This window comes from Seriola aureovittata, chromosome 7 (assembly GCF_021018895.1).
Source record: "Seriola aureovittata isolate HTS-2021-v1 ecotype China chromosome 7, ASM2101889v1, whole genome shotgun sequence".
In the NCBI taxonomy this organism is placed as follows: domain Eukaryota; kingdom Metazoa; phylum Chordata; class Actinopteri; order Carangiformes; family Carangidae; genus Seriola; species Seriola aureovittata.
Genome location: NC_079370.1, coordinates 19,424,051 through 19,448,378, shown reverse-complemented (window position 1 = coordinate 19,448,378; position 24,328 = coordinate 19,424,051). Strand labels below are relative to the sequence as shown.

The following is a 24,328-nucleotide window of genomic DNA, read 5'->3' as shown; positions in this document are numbered from 1 at the left end:
CCTAAAATACGTAAATTTAATACCTGTGTTCTTCTAACGTCCTGTCTCAACATGCAGCTACAAGTGCCGACTCCTCTCTGGAGCGATCCTGACACACATCCACTGATGCTGTCTGTGCTCATGGGAAGTGTAGTTAAACAGCTATCACAAATGAACAGCGCTTACCGCTGCAAAGACGTTGCCAGGCGCCTCGGCACCCAGTGTTGAGGAGTCTCCTATTAAATCTATACAGAGCTGTTGAGTCTGTGGCAGAGCTGTACTGGAAAAGTAGAGCTCGGTGCATCAAGGTGTTAGGCTGCATCAAAGCCCTTCACATTGAGGAGATTTACAGTAAAAGCCTTTCTGCTCCATTCAGAAGCATGTTCTGTCAAGCCTGCCTGAGCCGGTTGACTGGCTGCGTTTGCCACGTACAAAGTCAAACCATTTGCAGTCATCAAACTTAACAGGGTTGGAAGTCTAGGCTTTTCCTTCTGGCTGCATGTTTTAAAATGCTGTTTTTTTAGATGTATATAATAAAATCCAACCTCTTTTGCCATGGCAGTAAACACCTCAAGTGACATATTTTGCTGTGATAATTCCTGCTAGTTTGAGTGGTACTTTTCCCCTGAGTTAAAGGAATAGTTCTACATTTTGGAAGTACACATATTTGCTTTCTTGCTGAATGTTTGATGGGAAGGTCGATATGAATATGAAAATACAGCCATGAGACAGTTAGCTTAGCTTAGTACACAGACTGAAATCAGGGGGAAACGGCAAGCCTGGCCCTGTCCTATGGTAAAAGAAATCTGCCTACAATCTCCTCTAAAGCTCACTGATTAACACATTATATGTCGTTTGTATTGCGACTTTGACGTGTGTTTCCTACGTGATATTCTGTTGAGTGGATAATAGTTTGTCCTCAGTAGTTGGTAAAACAGTGTCTGTAACCCAGTTGGTGATGTGTCCTTCCTTCCTTCTGTCCCTCCTGCCTCAGGGTGCTGTCATCACTCCAGCCACGGCCATAGAGCCCAGTTTGTCTCTTCACCCCTCCAGTGTTATGGCTCCTCTCACCCAGCAGATGAACCACCTGTCTCTGGGCACTACAGGCACTGTGAGTCTCAGCTTTATCTCCTCCAACCCATCTTGCTCTGCGTGTATGTGTATGTGTTTACATTTTTAGTTATAATATATTTATTATGATTAGTCAGTAGAGATTTCTGCAATCAGCTGTAATTGTAAAACTCATTGCCATTTAGATAAATGCCTTTTCCTGTTGAGAAGAATTATGCGATGACCTTGGGCTGAAGCCAAACTGTTTTTATCTAATGTATTGTGAAATGTTAAAAAAAGAAAACGCACATCTCAGTGGGAATTTCAGGCACTTCTTTTAATCAAGGATTCTGGAGGACATATTGTTTGTGCCTATATTATAATATTGTGTGTGTGTGTCCCTCTTTCTCCCTGCAGTACATGCCTGCTGCAGCAGCTGCTCCTATGCAAGGAACCTACATTCCCCAGTACACTGCAGTGCCTGCCTCTGCCATCACAGTGGAAGTAAGGACAAAAAGAAGAAGTTATTTATTGACTTTGTACTGGTTACTCAGTAGTCCAACTTTATGCAGCAGTCTGTACTGTGCAGGCCTGTATTTAAAAGTTTTATTACAGGGGGTAGAAAGCATTTTTAGCCACATCTGCAGTATGCTGTTGTCTAGACAAAAAACAAATGTAAAATTGAATATTGAGTATCATATAACCCACATTATATACACTATACAGTATAATTCTCTCAGTTTATTGCTCTCAGTTTAAGTACGTGTTAATGAATGTAGCTTTACTTAGAATGAATATGGTGTCATTCAATGAAAACTAAAACTAAAAATTTGGTAGACCTTAGTGTCAGTCACTTATTTATTGTTGCTGAGGGAACTTCATGTTGAAAGCCTTGATAATAACAGATTGTGGTTGATCAGTCACTAATTTACACTTAATTCCCAAAGAATAACATTTGCCAAAATGAGCGTGAATTTTTTGCCTTCGTTAAACTGTCTGGATTCTCTCAGTGAACTTTTGTTCCAAACAAAGGTTGGAATTAAACCTTCTAACCGCATGACTTTGTTTCATATCTGACTTATTTCTGTAACTGTGCTTCTGGCGTCAGGGCGTGGTGACAGATCCATCTCCACAAACAGCCGCCCCATCCTCACAGGACGCCAGCGGGCAGCAGCCTTTGTCAGTGGAGAGTACAGGAGATCATGCCACAGCCTACTCTTACCAGCAGACTAAGTGAGTAGAAATCTTTTTTTTTTTTTTATTACTTTCTTAATGCACATCTGGTACAGAGATGTCATTGCTTTATCACGCCTGCATTGCACTGTAAAGTTGTATTCAAGTGTTTTATATTTACAATAACAGTACAAAAGAAGGCTGGATACCTGTGTGGGAATCTGAGAATATACAGCAGGTTATGCGAGAACTTAATGATAACTTATATATGCTGCAATATTTCATACTTTTAATAAATTCATGCATAGAGACTTGTAATTTGGATTGTATGACATTTTGAGATAGCCAGGCTAACTGTTTCCACCTGTTCACAGTCTTTATGCTATGCTAAGCTAAGCTAACTAGCTGCTGGCTGTAGCTTCATGTTTACTGTGCAGACACAAGAATCGTATTGATTGATCTTCCGAAAATGTCACACTAGTCATTTAAAGATGTTTTGTTGAGCGTATCTGTATGGTAAACAGCCTGGATAGAGAGAGGGACATCTTGCAGTCATCAGTGTAGTACAACAGTGTTTGCTAAGACTGCTATTTACAAATGAAATCAATCATGTTGAATGTGTGTACATGCAGTATAATTAGCTAGAGAAGACAACAGTTTGCAGGCGTTGCACAGACAAAATGCTATGCCATTTGTTGTGTCAGCCTTTGCTTGTAAAACACAACGTCCCCATTTTTATCTCTGTCCTTGTGTTTGTCTTGTTTTTCTGCTTCCCAGATAACCTGCTGGTGTTCTCCTTTACACACAGTGAATGGACAAAGAATGTTGTGCCCACTTTAGAAACAGTTACACTGTTACCCTTTTTTTCACTGACTTGTTTTTCTGTTTCCTTTAGATAACAAGATTGGTAGGAATCATTGCTGCATTGCCTTTAGAAGGACTGCACTGAGGGGCTGGAGACACAGAGAGAATTAAAATGAAACAGGGACAAAGAAAAAGAGGTGATATGGACAACACTGAGGGGAGAATGCTTCCACTGTGCACAGGCACCAAATAAAAGACAAAATGAAGAAAAAAATCAATTATATTTCTTACAAGGTCGAACTAAGAAAAAGACAGAAGAATAAAGAAATGATGGTTTGCTGAACCTGAGGACGATGAAATCAAACACAGTCTGCAACTTTGAGTTTATCATTTCTCACCGTGAGAATGGACTTTGCCTCCAAAGGAAAAAGAGAAGACATAGACTGAAATCTAAACTCAACCAACAAGCTGTACATAAAAAAAGAACATTTGAATGTGCAGGTAGATTTTCAGACTTTTTTATCAAAAAAAAAAAAAGAAAATAAGAAAGGAAGCAAAGTCTAGAAAAAACAGGTTGTCTTCCTTTGATATTAAGCTACGTTATTTTCATTCTTTTTATTATTTGAGTAGTTTTCTAGAATATCAATGTTTTCGTAAATCTTTATTGCCTTAATTTTCTCAAACTTTGGGGAAAAGTTTCCATAGTGTTGAATTATTAGACAAAAAAGACTGAGTGATTGAATGATTTGAGAGGTTCTTGGAGTTTCCGAGAGCCTTGAAGATAAAATCTACGAAGCTATCTGTACAGGATAAAAAAAAAAAAAAAAAAAAGGTTGTATTTGTATGAAGATGATTTTAAATTATGTGGTGCAGTGCAGCTAGTGTTGGTTCATAGGAAAAAAAAAATCTTCTTTAATGCGACTTGTGGAAAAGGTGAATCAACCTCTCCCTGGAAAATGCAGTTTAGTTTAATCATGGGATAAAAGTTCTGTTTGTCCATTGCATTTGTATTTTCTTTTTTCTGTTTGTTTTGTTTTTTGGTCTTTTTACCTTTCAAAAATATGTTTTTGCTTTGCCTGCTTTGCTTGTCTCACTGCAAAAAGAAAAGTTAAAAAAAAGGAACATTTCTGACTTTGAGAAAAAGCAGAGAAAAAAACGCAAGGATTTTTAAATGTGCAAAAAGCAATAGTTTTAGTAAAACTGTTGACAGTTTCTTGAGTCTTTCTTAACTGTTGAACAAACGCAGCCTCCAGGTGGCATATTTTATACCAAAGATGAAGAAACTAAGTAGTGAAGAGATCTTCCTTATGTTGCTGAATCTTTTTTTCCTTGCTTTTCACGCTGTTGGTGTGAGCTGATTTTACCAGTGACCGAGCACATGCAGGAGGTGTTTAACAAAGTTGCCTCAACCAGAGGAGGGTTCTCTGAGATGTTCCCTATGTCATGTGATCAAATGTGGTGATGATCTGAAGTGGCGCCGTAACATCTGTTGAGAGACCATACGTCCTGTGGTATGGAGATACTGAAAGCAGAAGCTATATTATTGGGAATAAGTTGGTGTAGTATATTTTAAGTGGTAAAGAGGCTGAAAGGCATTAAATCCTGTGGAATACTTGCGTGTACTGTTTGAACTCGTGTACACACCAACAACACCGTCCTCAGGCTGCGTCGACCAATCTCACATCCTGAACGGCGACACTGGCTTCTGTAGCTCATTATGACGGCTTCCCGAAAAACACTCTAGAGCTAATGATTTTGAAACTCATAGTCTCAGTCCACGCACCAAACTGTTGTACACCGCTGTCTTGCCAAACACAAGCCATTGAAAATGTGAGCAGGGCGACGATCTCTGTAAGATGAAAGGGCATTTCTGTTGAACAAAATCATTTCAGATTATGTATATTCTCCTAGAAGGACAAGGAGATAGTTTTTATCTTTTTTGTGTTGCCTTTTTTTGTCTTATTTTTTTGAGAACTGATTATGATATGTGAGCTGCTAAACACTTTTCAGTATTTGGGATTGAGGCTAGCTTGTAATGGGTGGGTGTGGAAGAGGTGTGTCCCCAGAATTGACTATTTTATGCCGGGATAAAGACGATTATTTGCACTGACTAAGAGTGCATGAGTTGAGAACAAAAAGCAAAAAAAAAAAAGAAAACACTAAATGGACTTTAACTGGCTGACGCCGGCTCTGAGGTCACGTCCTCAAAGCCCCACCGACCTGACTCTCCACCAATGAAAGGAAGCTAATGGAAACAGAGGAACAGACATGAACAGAAAAAGGATGGTTCAACCAAAATCAAGCAGATACAAACCTCTAACCGAGAGTAACCTATTGAAAGATGAGAGAAAGAGAGAGAGAGAGAGTAGAGAAAGCGAGAACAAAAGTAATATTTATGAGATCCTTTTTGTACAGGTGTGTAAAAGAAGATGCAACAGAAATAACTTTGATGATGCTATTTTTTTATTTGCTTGGTCACATGCCTCCCATGTCTTTCAAATTGTGATTCTGAGAGTGTCTGTAGAACCAGTGGATATTGCTGTAGTTCCAAATGTCTCTTTTCTTTTTGTTTTCTTTTTAGACAAATCTTTCAATAAAAAAATGTTTCAAACAGTCAACAACTCATCTTGTATATTCTGCGAGTACAAGACAGCACCACTAGAGTGCACTGTTGTGTACAGTTTAAGTGAAAGGTTGACAAGCTGGTTGTGTTCGTGTGTGTTGTTTGTGTGCAGTTTTAACAAGTCACTCAGGATTTTACAGTTGGTCAGCTGACAGACATGAAACAGAGGCATTAAATTCAAACAGGCATAATTTTACTTTACTGTCTCTTCCGCTAATTCAATTAGAAGAGGGAGCCACCTGTGGTTTAAGTGTTTGGTATTAAATTAAATAACATGCTGAGCTCATTACATCTGTAAGGCAAGTTAGGATGCAACAGCCACAAAACATACTGTTAGTCATTAAGCTTATTATATACTGTATAGAGAGAGAATTATCAAAACAGACCCAGTACAGTCAGTTCATCATATGAGAATCATGCATATCCTCTCATCCACTCCGGTGTAGAGACAACAACCACACTGAAAATGCTCCACAAATAGAGGGAATGTATACAGAATGGCAAATGACTCGCGCGCACGCACACACACACACACACACACACACACACACACTTATATTTTGTAATACTTGCCAATCACCCGCCAGTGAAATGTTTTGGACGAACTCACAGCTCAATCAGTCAAATTCATGGCTCCCTTTTAGTTACTGTAGCCTACACCTTTACCGTCTAGACACCAGGTTTCAGGGTCTCAAAAAATAAATAAATAATCCAATTGTTTGGATTTGTCATCAAACTTTATTTCAGTAGACTAGTTTCTGTTGATTACATTTCGCATGAAAGGCTACATATTGACATATTTCATATTACATGAGGACTGCATATGGATTACACTGAAAACTGGATATGTGTGAATTGTCAGTACAGACAGTACTTATCTGTAAGTAGAACAGGAAGAAACCCTTCCCAGATGTGCAACAACACCAAGTCAGAAAAAACAACACTTCGCACACACATTTTCTGTAACTGGTTGGCTGCTGTCCCAAATTCAGAAATTAAATTTGGAAACAGACTGTATACAACTTTCTGACTTAATGTAACATGTATTTAGTTTGCAAAATCATAAGAAAACAATGGCAAATTGTACATTCATTACATTACTTATTAGGGAGATTTTCATTCATTCAATAAATGTGGAGTATTGCTGTGTAGTTATAGTTTCAGATACACAGTATAAAACGTTACAATAAAGCCGCGGCAAAGTGCTACCTTTTTGTATGTTACATAAATGCATTCAGTGCAATTACATGTATAAAACAGGGGACAAAACATAGTAATTGAGTTAATAGATCACGCCTTTTGCCTGAGGGGTCCAAGTGTGCATGTGAGCACACAATTGTGAATCTCATTTTAAGATTACACAGTTTTCAGATTACACAGCGTGCAACAAGAACAAGGACATGGACATGTCTGGATGCTCTTGCATCATCCAGGCAACCGCTGTGGCACCCTTTTTACCTGGAAAACGATCCTATGACTTAAATCTATGTGAGTTTCCCTGAGGTACAAAATGAACTGTGTTTTAAATCGTTTTTTGAGCTGTTTTTTTTTTTTTTTTTTTACTTTCTCTGTAAAACCAGACTCACATCTGAACCTGGCTTAAAGACTCAAAGACCCTGAATGCATACACAGTGAGAGGTTTTCATGTAAAGGCTCTTCAGTTTTCAGAAGGTCTCTTAATTGAAATAGAAGGCAGTAAATGACTCAGGCTGAAAATAAAAAAAAAACCCAACTTCGTAACTATGGCACTCTCCAGTACCTTATGGGATCACACCATCCCCTTTCAGTGGCAGGTCATTCATTCCCTTTGTAACTTACACTCTCAGTAGCAGGTGCGAACGAGTATGATGAAAACTACGATGAAAGTCACAATGGTTAGTGCTGAAAATAGAAATATAAGGCCGGCAAAGGCACTGTTTGTCATGGGGGAGATCTGTTTCACTTCAGACGGGATCATGTTGGACATACTCAGCATGTAGCCCAAACTCCAACCTATGCTGGTTTTCTTTACCTGAGGAGAAGAGAAGAGACTTTCTGTTTATCTCACTAGGAAATTTACATCAGTCAGCTAATACATCACTTTGCATGTGTGGAGAAGTTGAGAATGTCACACAACCCTGTCAAAAAGTCTAACAGTTCCAGCTCCAGGGCAAAAATATGAGTAATAGCCCCCAAATAACAGCTCTGCAAAGAATCCAAGTGTGTCTGTTTAGTAAGTTCCTCTAAAAACGACAGCCGACGATCAGCCATGAAACTCCCAGACACCCTAAAGGCATTACATAGCACACACAGCACACTAACTCTCTTGTTGGTGGGACTGAAAATTGGGATCATTGCCAGCTGTTGAGGAACGTTCTTGTCGAAAGGGTAACTGCCGTGCAATTTGGAAACTGCGGCTGCAATGTGCGACTTTATGACTCATGAGTGAATGAGTGTCACAGACCAGGAATCCCCTTCTGCTGCTGAGGGAGTTCCATTGTGGAAGACGCTCCGCACCCTCAGGGTATCCCGGGGCAATACATTGTCTGGCTTTTACTCAAGCTTTTCAGCACAGATGATTGGTGTGTCATCCATCCATCTTTAATAGATGTCAGTGGGTGGCCTCATTCACACTTGTGTACATTAAAGGCTGTTAATTATTGTGTCTGTGCGTGAGTTGCTGGTGACAGCTCAACTGCAGCAACACACATCAAAGTCCTGTGATGGACATATTCTGATGGATGTTCTTTTATTTTCCTTCTTTAAATATGAGTATTATTTTGTTGCAAGAATATAGGAATGCAGAGATGTCTTGGTGAAAATTATGTTGTGCATTTTGTTCAACCAACCTCTTTTTCAAAGTTAATGTTTTTCCACGTCTCTTTGTCAAACTTGTATCCATCTCCCAGCAAAGAGAAGATGTAGTGAGCTGCATAACAGTAGGTCCTAAGGTATCTGTCAGAGATCCATGTCTTTTCTTGCTTCAGCTGAAAGAAGGAGAAACAAAGATCCGAGTTTAGCCTGTGATAAGGACAAACAATGATTCAAGTGAATGAAAATGAATGATATTGACAAAATATCAATGTTGTAAGACGAAGATGAAAGACCAAGACACAACAAAAACAATGTGTAATCAAGACTGATTTCAATTTACAACATCATCCATCTGGAAAGATTTTTCAAACAAAACAGTTGAAAGCAGTTAGAGGTTAGATACTTGTGTCTAAATGACACTGAAAAGAGCCACTGCAATATAGAAATATCCGCTCTTACACTACATGGCAGAAATACTCTGTTGTTTAAAATCATAAAATTGTATAATAACTAATAATATAATAATGCATCCACTTTCTCGGGAACTTATGCTGCTGGATAAGTTATATGACATCATGCATTGAAACACTAAACAAGAAAATGCTGTCAGACAGCTTGCCACATCTGAGTCAGTGGTGTCAAAGCAGGTATGCTGCCTGAGGAAAAATATTCTGTTTTCCCCAATTACTATTTTGTACCTTTGTCTCTTTGTCAATTTTTTTTATTTCCTTGTTGCTGTCTTCCCCTCTGTTTTTTGTTCTTCGTGTCTTTCTTTCCCCTCTCATCCTTGTCACTCTTCTGTTCTACCTTTTCCCTTCTCTTTGATTTTCACTGTTATTTATTGCTGTAGTCGAACAAGACTGGTCAAAACCTAGTATGGCTGGACCATATCGTAGGCTATTTGCATTCTGCCTAGCCAGCCAGTTTCAGCCCTTTATCTTTTCACTGCTCTCCTCCTCCCTGTGCTCGCACATATACAATATTTTAATACATGTTGCATATTTTTCAGTTTCTGGTGTCAGACAACAGAACAAGTTTGAGCGAAATCCTGCCCATTAAGACTGCATGTTAACCAGCAGTCACTTCCAAGACATTTCCAAGCTGCTGCTCTGCAATGCTAAAATCCTGATTTTATAACTGCAACGTCGACAAAGACTGTGCTGTGATTTTGGCTATATTTACATGTAAAATGATCTTTCAGAGAGAAAGAAGCTCATTCACATCAACTGTGCAGTGTGGCTGTGAAAGGAAAGGGAAATAGTGACGACTCTCTTCTACAGAAATTAGCAAAGCTTTGTCTAAAAAGTCATTAGATTTGTTGCTGGGTGCTTCTTTGAAAAAAAAAAGTTGCTAAAGGGGACTGAAAACTTGGTTTATGTAGCGACAAATATGTTGCTTGTTCGCAGCAAATCATTCTGAAAGAACATCGACCAATGACAAATTCTCGGCTGGCCGACCGACCGGCGATGTAACCTTATTACCCAGTCGAGCAGCATTTGGCTGACCAGTGGTCTGACTTCATCAGTCAGTCAGTCATGGACATTCGTGTTTATGGGGCTGGCCCCGGTGATGCGGTCCAACCAAAAATACAATGATCAGCAGTTAAAATGCTATAATCAACATTTAAAGTGCTGTGTTATGAAACTGTGTGACAGATAGGATAACTGTGGGCAAGAGCGTGCCACATTTGTTTTCTCTTCATCTTCATAAAAACCAAGTATGAGGAAAGAGGAAGTGGCTCGGAGCGACCTGATAGCATGTTGGCACAAAAGTACTCAGTTCTACTCCCTTTGTTGCATGTCATTCCCCTACTCGCTCTCCCTGCATTTCCCATCTTTCATCTGTCACTGTCCAATAAAGGCATGAAAAAAACCCCCAGAACAAAACAAAAAGAGGAAGTGGCTCTCAGCCTGTCACAGTTTCGTACCCACTTGCAAGCATGACAGTGAAACTCAGAAAGATATGTTCTGGTTTGAGTCTTTACTTAAAAAGAATTGCCACCAAAATTTTGGCGTCACCATTAGGATCCGACGGGAACCGATAGTAGAGTCAGTGCTGACGGAGAAAGCTGTGCACAGTCAGAGACAAGGGTTTCCGTTGAGCCCGAACCTCCTCTACTGAGAAGGTGGGAGAGAATACAGACAAGAGAACGCCTCCAAACAAAAGTGTCTGTCTGTTAAGAAAAGGTTCGTAAAAGGGTGGTAGTAAAAGGAGTTCTGCATAGCTGACAAGCTACTAGGGCAGGGCAGGAAATGATAGAAGGGAAAGAAGCAGATCACGCAAGCCCAGGTTCAGATGCTCCGGATATGGGAGCTTCCTTCCAGCATTCATTTCTTATTACTATTGTTGTATACCAGTTTGAAGAACTTACCACTGTCCAATGTGTATGGCAGAATTTGATCACTGAGGAGTTGAATTGATCAAGATCCGATGAACCATTAATCCCCAGAGCCCTAGCAGTGTAGAAGAATCCAGCATATGCCTGGGAGGAACAGCAGACACACAGAGTAAGTTGTTTTGATTTCACTTTCACGTGTTATATTTGGATTGTTTGTTACCATAAACTCTCCAGTGACTGGTGGCTGCTCGACCCCGTCGAAAGAACAGTGGGATGAAGAACAGTTCTTGAAATCAAATATGGACTTCACTATGCTCCCACACTTGTCTGAGTCAGGGGCTCCCACCATGAAGATTTCTTGAGTTGGGTTGTAGTTTTTTGGTTTCTTTGTGCACTCTGTGTCATAAATAAATGAGGCGTTATATGTGACGTTGTATCCTTCAGCGTAGCAGGGGTTCATAATGTAGGTTGGGTTAGATGATTCCTGAAATGTGGAGAGGAGGAAGAAAATATCAAAAGAAGGAGTGGAAGCTGAGGAAATTAAAACTACAAGAAAGAGGTGGACAGGAAGAGATAAGAGGAGATACACATTTACAGACACATCATCTATACAGTGTGTTTAGTATCACATACAGGTCCTGATGTAATTATAAACTTTAAAGTTAACATTTGATACCAGGACACTGTTGCAAATTTATTACATATTCTCACAGCATGGCATATTTCTCCTTCTACAAATACTATTAGCCTCAAGAATGAAGCTATAAGCAATCAGAAATAATGCATTTCTCGCAGACTAACTTGACGACATTAACAGTTCGATCAATATTCTTAATGACATAATGCATCTTTGACTGGTCTCCCTCCTCCCTGTTAGCAACTCAGGGAACAGCACTGTTCATAAATCAATTCTTTACTGGGCCTTAATGGAGTTTGACTTACACATGCAAGCAAAACAAAGCACACATCCCCTCTGCCACACGCATTAAAACATAAACGTAAAAACATATATGAAACAGGAAAGAAACACGACCCTTTTAAAGGTTTGACCTTTAATCAATTTCTTCTACACACACATACACACACCCACTGTGTACCTGAACAATTTTGTCTAAAATCCTCTTCTCAGCCTCATTTTTGCCATAGCAGAGGAAACTGTGTGTGTAGACATTGTATGGGTAACCGTATAGTTTGATATGCATGTAGTTTGGTCCTCTGAGATCATCATCGACTACGAAGGCAATCTGGGTCGATGCTCCACCAAGGTCCATGGATCCTACTGTCTTTCCCCCTTCTGGCCGTGTATAGGTGTTCCAAAGGTTTTTCTGCAAGTATAATGGTAAAGGTCATGATGAAACAGTATATGACGAACACGTGTGCTTGTGTAGCAGATGGATCAGATAGATCAATGTCATTGTCTTACCTCGAAGAAGTTTCCCATGAGGTAGTTGACAGTGATCCACCCATATAGGCCTTCTTCTTGACCAGTGATGATGGAGGCATTTTGGAAGGCAAAGGGCAAAGAAATCAGGTATTCTCTGAGACTAGCCAGGATTTCGTTGGACCTCTGTTCATCCCTCTCACTTAGGGCAAAAAAGAAACAGAATAACATTCAAAAATGGAAACAGTATCATTAAGGGACAAGTCTGACATTTGGAAAAACACACATTTCTTGTCAAGTGCTAGATGAGGAGATACCAATTTCATGTATTTTCACTAAATGTTAAGATGAAGCCAGACAGTTAGCATGTAGTCTGAAAAGAAGGAGCCAGCCTGGCTCTGTCCAAAGGTAAATCTTAGCCTATCAGTAACTTTAAGTAGTAATTAACACAATATATCATTGTTTGTTTAATACATTCAAAACCAGGGTATTGTCACTGTGAGGTTATCTTTGAGAAATCATTATATCTTTGGACAGAGCCAGACTAGTTGTCCCCGACTCCCAGTCTTTATGCTAAGCTAAGCTAATCGTCTCTGGCTTGTCTTCATATTTACCATACACTTACTGGAGTAATATCAATCTTCTCATCTAACCCGAGGCAAAAAAGAGAATAAGCACATTTCCCAAAATGTCTATAACAACAACCTCAGTTGTAACATCCTGAGAATTGAAACAATGGATTTACTCAAATCTAAAATGTGGAGCATTTTGACTGGATATTTTTAGACTGATTTCTATTAAACTGAAGCAAGCAAAACAAAAACCAAACAAACCTACTGAATGTTTCCCTGTGCTCAACCTTTTATCTATTCAGTGCGGGCAAGTCAGTACAAGTAGTGACCACAGCACTGTGGAGCAGAGTGAAGGATTAAATCAGCCCTTGGACAATTGGCATGGATTTTATGACCTTTATAGCTCAGTAATCATCTCACGCACATGTACACTGCTGTGAGAAGAACTTCCCAGCATCGCTGTTACACTATCTTTGCCCCACCATGCAGTGTGAGCATATTTTTACTGCTCAGTAGGCTTCGGGAAAAACCAATGCGAGATTAAATTGCTCTGATCCTTCCTGCCATTCTCCAATAGCCTCAGTATCAGTGAGGGAATATCCTAAAGCTATCAATTATTTTGTCACTTTCTTACCGTAGCAGTCTCATTCCAGCTGTAGCTCCTAGAAAGAGGGGTGTGGTTTTGTGTTTTGCAGCAGGAACGGCTTTCCTGACTTCATCCATGCAATCACTGAATGCTTTCCATGACTTAGCATCTTTCTCTGGGTCAACTTTCATCTCTGAGATTCCATCACCTGTGGGCACAAGGCCAAGCTAAAATCCTATTCATAAGTAAAGGCCATGAAAACAAAAGTAAAAACCCTGGGCAAATGCATTTCTAACATTTTTAACTTAAATGCTGATGGACTTACGTCTCATTTCAAATGATCATAAGCTCCCGGCTTTCATTTTTCTCTTTATTGCTTCCTGTACTCAAATTTATTCCTATCCTTTCATTTTAATAATCTTTTCACTCTTTTTTTTTTAACTCAGTAATAGAAAGATTACTGGTGTACATGTTTTACGTGCAAAAGCCACAATGTGCACCTCTCGTTGTAGAGACAATGACTCACCAGAAACTCTACAGTTCTTTATCTCAGTCACTACTCCTGTTTCATTCTCCTTCTCCCCAGGCCACGCGTACAGGTACACATTGGAGCGAGATGAACCCGAGTCTATCACTATGCCGTACTGAGGAGGAGAAGACAGAAAAAAGTAATGTCACAAGGTCACATTTCTCATTTTTCTGATGTTGTTAATCTGACAAAGAGCCGAGACGATAAAGACTGCATTAAACTACAGAGCGGTTGCTGTTACACCCACCCGCCCACCACCACCCCTCAAGCACCCCTTTAAAAAAAGCCCCACATTCTCCCTCAAGACCACCATCTGTCACTAAGCTAACACGTGGAAACTTCTGTCCTTGACCCTGACATCTGGATAATATCTGGTAACAGAGTCATATTTACAACTAAGTGGGTGTTGGCTAAAGTATGTGCTTGTATACCAGCCTATGTCACACTCTCTGTATATGGATGTGTGTAACTTTTGTTAAAGTGAAGAAAATCTGCAGTCAAAGGGTACGTTTCTATAAGAATATGTGTGCATCTGTGGACATTTGTGTACATGCATGTGTGTGCTCACCTCTAACGTGTACTCTTTAAAACTCCAGGTGTCTTGGATGACGGCAACAGCAATAAGGGCGGCAATACTGGTCAACAGCAGGAGTACCACTCCTGCTATGCAACACTTGTAGCTCACTTGCCGCTTCGATGCCATTTCCTGTTGGCAAGAAATGAAAAAAAAAAAGGAGCATGGTTCTCACTAAAGCCATCTCAGCTCTAAGAGTGATGATGTGGAAGTGAAAGTGATGATGAGAAATAGTAGTACATGAAACAGACAAACAGCTCTCTCAACAATATTGGTTGAGTTATTTACATGAACTTAAACTGCAGGTGCAGCATGGATGATAGCCATACCGAATGAATTATGTATCCCTCTAATATAAGACACAACAATGATTGACAGAACTATCTCACTGGCATTGAGATATATAACACCGGACATAAAATTGCAGCTAGATTTCAATATTGTTCAAACCCTAGTGGACAGGCAAACCTGCAACTGAAGTTTTTCACGTGTTGTGTGTTTAACTCTTTCTAATGGCTGTGAAGAAGCAGCCATAAATTCAGTACTTACATTAAAATCTAGAACAAACAAACTTTAAGCTTCAGGCCAAGGACAAATAATCACCACAGAGAAAGATTCCTTCAGTCAAACTTTGATCATATTCATGCTAGAAACTGCTCTGTTTGAGTTTCAAGTTTATATTCAACGGCAGTAAACAGTGCGTCATGCCAGATCCACCATGTGTGCCTTGATGAAGAAAATGTACACATATATGGGTTGAAAAAAAACAAGATTTCTCTTATGTAAGACTGTTGTTCCCTCTGGCCTCTCACATGCTTTTCTCATGTGTTCATACAGACTGGCTGCAATTACAGGTAACAACACAATCTGTAACACGAAATGCATCTCTTTATTATTGCACACAAACTCACTACTCACTGCTACTCACTTTTTTTTTTATTTATTATTTTTTCCTTGCATGCTATTTATGCCATCTTCAACTGTGCAAGTTGGTATGTGTACTATGTGAAGATTATCTATATTTAAAGTTATAACTAAGCTTAGCAGTGTCATGTTATATAATAGTAAGGACTGAATACATTCTAGTAAAAATAGTAAGGTGGAAGTTGCATAATTTTCTTTACTGAGTCATGGAAAAATAAATGAGTATTAAAAATAAAACAGCAATGAATATTATTCAACCATCCTTTACCTAAACCTCTTGCTACATCATGCTGTTTTTTTTAGCAATTGGTCATCATGATTGCGACATTGAAATTACAACCTTGTCTCTGTCTAGAGCTATTAGATATTGCTGTGTCAGCCTTGTTGTGGATGTGATTATCACACTATCAAAGAATTGTTAAAGTAAGGAGCAACACAATCATCTATCTCTCTCTACAGCTCATGTTTTCAGCATTTCTCAAAATTTCGTTTGAAGCCGTAATATCCCAAAATAAATATTTGACTTCTGCATTATCAGCATACTGTGAAAACACCTCATTGACAATGTTTGTTATTGTTTTAAATTACAGCATTTAAAGTTTCCACAGCAACATCAGTGAGAAACAAGCGCGTTGAAGCGGTTAGACAAGGTATGATTAGAACCAGGTGACACAACAAGTATGTCTAATGTCTGGGGCAGATGCTGCTTTCCTTCTGCTGAACACTTCACTTTCATGCATGTGACATAGTTGACATTCTAGGTTTTTCAGTTTGGGTAGTTTTTTCTTTATAGCCATACTCTTTGATTATAACCTCTCTAACAGCCCACAGTAACATGCGCTCATTGATCTCTGGCTTTGCAGGGCGGTGGACAGGTTGGTGGTTAGTCATATACCTTAACATCAGTGTTGTCCTGCTGGCTCCAGGATAAGGGTGCGATGTCAGTGACTTTCTGCAGCTCCCCATGATTAGAAACCAATTACTTCAAGAAATTACTCTCAGGTATTGAAATTCAGTTTGTGGACAATGTGTGCATTACTACAACTAAATCGTCAGTTTCTCCCATTAATGTAACTTGTGGTTTTACGCCTTTCTCATGTTTTTTTTTATCAGTGATTTCTCTCAATTATGTTTTACACTTCAATAAACTTTATTGTACTAATTTACAATACATAACAAATTGGTAAAATGTGGAGACATTCAGAGTAAAGGGAAGTGAACTAAGTAATAAAAATGAGTGGTGCTCTTCAGAAAAACAATCTTATGGTTTCAGTATATTTTAAAAGAGTCACGGGATATTTGTATGAATACCTTTGGCTTTACAAAAGAAAAACTTTAGCAAAGCAACAAAATTTCTACTTGATGATGATAGTGTTAATGTTGACATATTTTTGCCACTGAATTAAAATACCTGACTTCTTCAGGATAATGAGATTCTATCCTGTGTTATTCATTTACCGTACTGTACTGTTATAGATAACATACATCTGGATTTACTGGTCTAAAATCACCACCTCTCTGCAGAACAACCCCCTCTTACTCCACATTCATGTGAAAGGTAAAGAAAATACCCAGTGTTTCAATGAAGTTAGGGATCAACCAGAAGATTTTGGAAAGGTTTGCATTCAAGATTCATCACTGACAACACCCACTGTGAAAGACAGCCTTGTGGGAATCAAAAAACTCATACATAATGACACATGTTGTTGTTTCTGCTTGTAGGGACTGGTCCTTATGAGGTTGGGAAATGAAGTAAAAACAGTTGAACAATAACACACCCGCACAGATCAGATTAGAACATGCAAGGTTACATAATTAAGCAGGCTTACCTGTATGAATTAACCCCTTGTGCATGAGGGCATTTTTATTTATAGCAGATACCTGTTTTGTTAACAGGTAAATAAATGCACATGGAGAAAGAAGAAAGAGGAGATCTGTTTGTTTCTTACCGTAAAGAGCTGGTTTGTAGGTCCTAGTTGGGAGTGGGAGTGAGATGACTCTGAAGAAGGGATGAAGAAACACAGCAGGAAGCAGGGGAGCAGCAAAGCAACTGAGAGAGAGAGCGCACAAAGGAGTGTGTGGTGAGTGTGAGATATCTAAAGAGTGATTGGTCCACAGGAACAGGAGTGGTGTACCCCAACAAAACAGAGAATGAGAGAAGGAGGAGACATGGGAGGAGCAAAGTACACAAACTCCAGTTTTCACCACTCCCACCACACCAGTGCAACTGAGCAGCCAGGTCCAGGAAATGCAGCTGGTGTGTGATGCAGGGCTGTTCCCTGTTCACTGTCTGTGTTTAATGATTAAGCACAGATAAAAGTATTTGTGATTATAAAATAATGTGAGAAGAGATGTGGGGTGTGGTGGTAAGGTTAATTGACGTAATCAATAAGTATAAAGTGCAGTGTGGCTGAGTATCTGCTGCACGGGTTATCACAAAGTCAGCTCTTATAAGACAGGCCTGAGTTGTAGGACGATGATCAATGAAAGTACTGTACGAGAAATCAAGGAGTGTTTTGATATTTGCAAAAAAGAAAAAACGGAAAAAAGAAAAGGTCCCACAGTGAAACTATGAGTCATTTATCGGTCAAACAAAGTTGTGCAAATGTACATTTGTTTTGTTTTCAGAGACAGACATCTAAGAGCGGAAGCTACACTTTTAATTGTCTGCACGTGTGTACGTTCTGAATGTGTGAGTGTTGTTGTATGTACACATGTCGATTAGGCAGCACTTTCTAGAAAAGTGAGAACTGCATAATATGTCATTAGAGGAAATCATCAGAGGACATCAGCCTCCAAAGTCCAGATCAGTTGCCAGAATAATTTTAACCAGTTCAGACCAAAAAAATCCTGAACAATTCTATACCAAAACTCCCATTCCTTAATTTGTTTGTTTTGTTAAATTAATCTATTATTAGCAGTCACTCAGCCACACATAACAACAACACTAATTCACCAACCTCTTTTACACTTGGGCACAATTATTTCCAGTGCAGGAAATAGCAATGCTCATAAACGGTTGCAAAAAGCTTAGAAGAGGAAGTCATGTATTTAGCAAAAACCATATTGCTCTGCTCTGCAAGCACTCTGCAAATTATACATGTAAGTCAAGTGACTAGTCACAGGGGTTGCTCTTCAGCCTCTGACCACAGTTGTATAATGTCTTCTGTGGCTCTGTGTTACAAAACTTGTTATTTTAAGTTTGAAAAATATTTGCATTTACCAGTTATGGAGGACTTAACAAAAAGTTTAATGGGAAGGGTCTAGCATTTTTGGAGCTTGACCTTTACAAGGGACTGAATGTCAGCTTATGTTGACGTCTGTTGTTTCAATTTTCACCTTTTTTTTCTCTTTTACGTCAACTTTACATTTACAACCTTACGTAGGAGCAACACTAAATTGCTGGATTGTACCTTTAACACCTCAATCAGGCTGTAGAGGAGTTCAGTATAAACATTTAGCATTTATGTTGAATATGAATAAAGCTTAAAAAATGATTAGTTTACAGTTTTCAGATATGTTTAAAATGATAGTTTGATTTGAAAAATCATTACATCTGGACATAATTTTCAGGTGAAACCGGTACCTTGTTGCAGGGTCAGGACAGGAAAAGAGCCCAGCTCAACAGGGCTCTAAATGAAATAGTCAAACTAAGCCTTGGGCTAACTGCAGTCCCACTTAGCCTGAGCTGTAACTTCAGGCTTAAGACCTCGCTGAGCTAAGCTAACAAGGAATGTGAACAACACTCCTGGGTGTGAGGTTCTTGCAGGTGGTCTCACTTTGTCTCCACTCTGCACTTCTGATTTGATATATTCATCTTTTTGTCATTGTTTTTAGGTAATACATTCTAGTACAGTAATAACTACACAATGTTTACAGTACAACATATATGCTCTTTTCTCGTCTCTTCTCTTCTCTTCTCTTCTCTTCTCTTCTCTTCTCTTCTCTTCTCTTCTCTTCTCTTCTCTCAACTGTGGCTTTCTTAACATTTCAGTGTGGTTTTAGTGTTCTAGTGCCTGGACCATGTACAAAGAAGACACTGATAGGACCAGTTCAAGTCAATTACATGTCTGACTCAGTGGGCAGTAAATGAAGATAAAGTATTTTTAGCTGCCTAACATGACACCTGAAACCCACTGGTCTCAATGAAACAGAAAGATGGGGCGCTAAAATTTGATTTGCACTGAGAGAGGAAATAGAAGAAAGGCAGGGAGCTCCTATTTAACATTATGTTTCAAGCCTCCTGGATACAGATTACATACCTACAGCTGTCTTGCTTAGGACTTCTACTAACCTGTTTGATGCTGAGGTGAGGCCATTCCAGTGTTGCTGTCTGAACTGCTGATTTATGAGTTATACTGCTGTTAACATCCTGCAGCATTAATGTAGGACAGATGTTGAAGCTCACCAATCTATAATACTGTGCATATCCTTGAAATCTAATATCCTTCACATCTGTTTTTGCTGGGTAGTAGAATCTTCTTCCTCGCATTTTGCTGGCGCATTGTTATATTTCTTAGCACTTTACCGCATCCACTTGTTTAATGGAAAAGCAGTAAGTATTGTGTCTCCTGTATTGTCATGCATTCTAATGCATATGCACTTCTGTAGATACAAACAACATAAAGGACCCCCTCTAAAAAACACTTTTCCATAGTGGCACATTGCTGCAACTAAGTCTGATCATTTGAAACAGTAAATACTTTTCAAAAGAAACATGTCATCATAATAAGGAAACATTTTTTTTTTGGACATGTTCACACGAAGCATTTACTGTCAACATATTTTATTTGTTTTCCCTAGCTTACCTGCCCATGGCAACTAAAGCAGCATGTTGAAACTTGAGAAAATAGCTTGTTTTTTTCACTTTCACACAGGAAAATGAATAATAATGAATTATAAATAATAATTAATAATACTTTTTAAACTTTCTTGACAAAACTGATCTAAATCACGATCTATTGGAGGACACTGTACTCTGTTTGCTTAAACACTGTCCAAGTTCCTTTATTGTTATTTATGCTTTACAATGCAACTCCAGAATCAAAGAAAATGAGAATCATTTTTAAAGCCATGTACTTTGCAGCTATGCTTCCTGATGTTTTACCTTATCCGTGCTGTGAAAAAGTAACAGTGATAATGTATTGTAATCATGTTGTTGTGAAAATAATAATAATTCATCCTAATGTAAAATATTATTGATGCTTTATCATTCTGCACACAGCCAGGCCTATTGCTGCAGCTTGTCCTTATGGCCTCCCATAAATAAAATCTTGGCTGTAAAGCTGTAAGTTCAGTATAAGCATTTCCATATTATATTTCATTGGTGCAGTTAAGCTGAGACCCAAATCAATTGTAGCTGCTCAGTTTTTTTGTCACCAGCAAATGTACTGCCAGATAATCAATAATTTGAAGTTCCTTCATATGATTACATTTAACAAAAAATATATTATATTTTTTCTCACTATAAGTTACAGTTGGAAAAACCACCTACAGTTCTTCTGACTTACCACTATTCTTGTTATAGACTGAACTGTGGTGTTGTATATCCTTTTTCTTCGAGTGGCACTTCCATCAGCCTCACAGCATAAGCAACTATAGCTTACATTAAGACCGTTGATGGTTTGCTAAGATTTGGAAAGCTGCCCAGAGAGGTTGTCACTAATTGTATGTGTGTCTGATGTGGTGCTTTCAAACGTACTAAATATGCCGCCAGGAAATGTTGTGGCCATTGTGGAAGAACAGAGGCACTTCAAAATCCGCAGGGAGACCCAGGGCCTGACTATTTAAATATTTCAGTTTGAGCAGTGGGTGATAATGGGGTTTGCTTTGTTTCCTCCCATCTCTGTCTCTTTCAGTTGATTTTTTTTTTTTTCTTGTTTGCTCTCCTACTTTCTTTCCGATTCATACTTTAACATTTTCTAAGGCCTTTCACCCCACAATTCTTGCCTTACTCACACACTCTCCTTCTCAACTATGATATACAATTTGTTTGATGTATTCCGTAATCAGAATATGAAAACTGATCCTATACTGCGGCCCAACTATTTGAATGTATTAACTGTAATTCATTATCGTGAAACTACTAACAAAGTAACAATGTTATCTGAATATATACACTGATAACAAAAAAGCCCTCAGCTCACAGCTTTTAAGTAGCCTATAAGCATGTCTGTATCTTATCTGACCAATGCCAGTATCTCAGTTTTGAAGCTCTTAAATCATGATCAGAAAGTTAAATAGACACATATGTACATCCATCAGGTCTCTAATGCGTGGTTTTCTAATGTGTGTGCTGGTGCACTTTAAATCAAGCCCCCCTGGATTTGACCTCACCCTCAGCCTCTCCGATCACCTCATCTACCTCAAACCCAACTCAGTAGGGTCCACTCCCCTGTGGTGGCCACTGTGGAAAACTGTCGTTATGGTAGTGACGTAACCTTTACATACTATAGCCAACACTCCTCCACTGATATAACAGAGATGTAACACAACCCCATATCTCTTGCATACTAAAGCTGTGAAATGACACCCATCATGCTGCTATTGAATTATCAAAAAGGAAACACTTATCCTAATAGAATTCTGATTATAAGTGTCCACAGCAATTAGTGCAGAGTTCAACATGAGGCATTAAATGCTGACCATGTAACGTGATCATTGAGGTCTCCAGGGCAGTTGTGACTTCAAATTCAGTTATGTGCTGATGGCTGCTAGATTATAATGTTTTCCCATCTGATGCCTCCCAAGTGAAGAAATGTCTATGGCAAGCATTCAACCAATAACCTCAAATGATACATATCTGATATGCTGAGCCCAGTGTACAGTAAACAGTGGAGCTGACATCATATGTATGTTGGACTGCAATACAACACTGGGACACTCTGACAGTGTGCAATATGGATGTGAGGAGACCCAAAGTTTAAGTTTTAAAGCATAATGTCAAAATATTAATGGACTGAACCAGCTGTACTGTAATCTTCAGCCTGACACACCCCACTCCACATCATCCATATCTTACCATGTTATTGTGTAATTTTCACAAAAAATCAAATCACTACTAATTTCAAGTCTTGCAATCATTTTCAAAAAAAAAAATCTGACAACAGTAAGTCTGCCTCTTACGTACCAAGCTCAGTATACATGATAGGACACCAAAGACCTGCACATTAGATTAATTGGCGACTCTAACACATTACTATCTATGACCTTTCTTTACACTTTACTATACTATGACTTTTTTATGCCATATTATTCTTTGACTTTTTATGCCTTACTATACTATGATGTTTTTGTGACTTATTATACTATGTCTTTATTTGGTGCAGCATGGTGGTACAGTGATTAGAACTGTGGTCCCACAGTGAGAAGGTTCTGAGTAGGAACCCCAGGCCTGGGGCCTTTCTGTGTGGAGTTTGTATGTTCTCCCTCTGCCTGTGTCGGTCCTCTCAGGTTACTCCAGCTTCCTCCCACAATCCAAAAACATGTACATTAGGTTAATTGGCAACGCTAATGCCTTACTATACACAGACATCTTTATGCCTTATGATATTAGGATTTTTTTGCCTTACTATACAATGACTTTTTTATGCCTTACTATGCTGTGACGCTTTTATATCTTACTATTTTATGGCTCTTTATGCCTTACTATACTATGACATTTTTGGGCTTTACTATACTATGACGTTTTATGCCTTACTATGCATGATTTTTTCATACCTTACTTCATTGTGTTTTTATGACTTTTTGTGCCTTACTATACTGTGTAGTTTTTTTTTTTGTGCATTTTTGTGCCTTCCTAAAGACTTACTATGCCTTTTATGATGGATTTCTATGCCTTACTATAAAATTCGGTTTTTATGACATTTTATGACTTACAATACCATGACGTTTTTTTCAGTATAATGCCTTACTATATTATGACTTTTTATGCCATTTTCATGCCTGACTATACTATGATGTTTTTTTTACGTTTAATGCCATACTATACTGTGACGTTTTGTGCCAATTTTATGCCTTACAATACTATGATGTTTTAAAGACGATTTATGTCTTACTATAGTATGACATTTTTTAGCATTTGTATGCCTTACTATACTATGACGTTTGATGCCATTTTTATGGCTTACTACACTATGACATCATTTGCAGCTTACATGCCTTAGTATACTATGACGTTTTATGCCATTTTTATGCAGTTTTGGATTACAACGCTTTTTTGCATGTTTATGCCTTACTATACTATGATGTTTTTATGACATTTTATGCCTTAATATACTATGATGTTTTATACCATTTTTATGCCTTACTGTACTATGACGTTTTACGCCATTTTCATGCCTTACTATAATATGATGTTTTTTTTTACATTTTCATGCCTTACAATACTTTGAGATTTTTTGACATTTTATGATTTCCTATACTATGATGTTATTTGCCATTTTTGCATTTTTATGCCTTACTATACTATGATATTTTTTAACATCTTATGCCATACTATAATATGATGTTTTATCTCACTTTTATGTTTTACTATACTATGACATTTTATGCAATTTTTATGTCAAATTATATTACAATGCTTTTTTGCATTTTTATGCCTTACTATACTATGATGTTTTTATAAAATGTTATGCCTTACTATACTATGATGTTTTTTACCATTTTCATGCCTTACTATACTATAACGTTTTTTGATGTTCTCTGCCTAAGTATGCTCTGCCGTATTTTTACATTTTTATGCCTCCATGTACTGTGACGTTTTATGCCATGTTTATGCCTTACTATACTATGATGTTTTTTTGCCATTTTCATTCCTGATTATATTATGATGTTTTTTGCCCTTTTTCATGCCATACTGTACAATAAAGATTTTTAAATTTTATTCCTTACTGTACAATGATATTTTTTTGCCATTTTCATGCTTTACTATACTATACAGTTTTTTGACGTTTTTATGCCTTGCTATACTGTGATTTTTTATGACATTTTTATGCCTTACG

At 38.3% G+C, this 24,328-nt stretch overlaps 2 protein-coding genes across 7 annotated transcripts in view; one reads left to right on the top strand and one right to left on the bottom strand.

Moving 5' to 3' along the window:
- Window positions 1-5,627, top strand: part of LOC130172254 (RNA-binding motif, single-stranded-interacting protein 3-like) — a 167,000-nt gene extending 161,373 nt beyond the window's left edge. For all 5 annotated transcript variants that reach the window (XM_056380832.1, XM_056380831.1, XM_056380833.1 and 2 more), the window contains 4 exons: window positions 974-1,090; window positions 1,447-1,533; window positions 2,138-2,262; window positions 3,098-5,627. In XM_056380832.1, coding sequence (XP_056236807.1) covers window positions 974-1,090; window positions 1,447-1,533; window positions 2,138-2,262; window positions 3,098-3,101 — 333 coding nt within the window. In that variant the 3' untranslated portion in view covers window positions 3,102-5,627. The remainder of the gene's footprint in view (window positions 1-973; window positions 1,091-1,446; window positions 1,534-2,137; window positions 2,263-3,097) is intronic.
- A 717-nt stretch (window positions 5,628-6,344) lies between these two features.
- entpd3 (ectonucleoside triphosphate diphosphohydrolase 3) lies at window positions 6,345-17,428 on the bottom strand. 2 transcript variants are annotated; one of them, XM_056379802.1, is made up of 10 exons: window positions 17,276-17,428; window positions 14,397-14,534; window positions 13,826-13,943; window positions 13,348-13,507; window positions 12,184-12,343; window positions 11,858-12,085; window positions 10,981-11,244; window positions 10,794-10,904; window positions 8,458-8,595; window positions 6,345-7,640 (listed from the first exon to the last, which is right to left on the bottom strand). In XM_056379802.1, exons 2-10 carry the CDS (start codon window positions 14,529-14,531, stop codon window positions 7,452-7,454), a joined length of 1,503 nt encoding a protein of 500 aa, XP_056235777.1. In that variant the 5' UTR covers window positions 14,532-14,534; window positions 17,276-17,428; the 3' UTR covers window positions 6,345-7,451. The 2 variants fall into 2 exon arrangements, with proteins under 2 accessions (XP_056235777.1, XP_056235778.1); XM_056379803.1 differs by lacking the exons at window positions 14,397-14,534; window positions 17,276-17,428 and having other exon boundaries at window positions 13,348-13,526; window positions 13,826-13,884.
- Window positions 17,429-24,328: the final 6,900 nt, after the last annotated feature.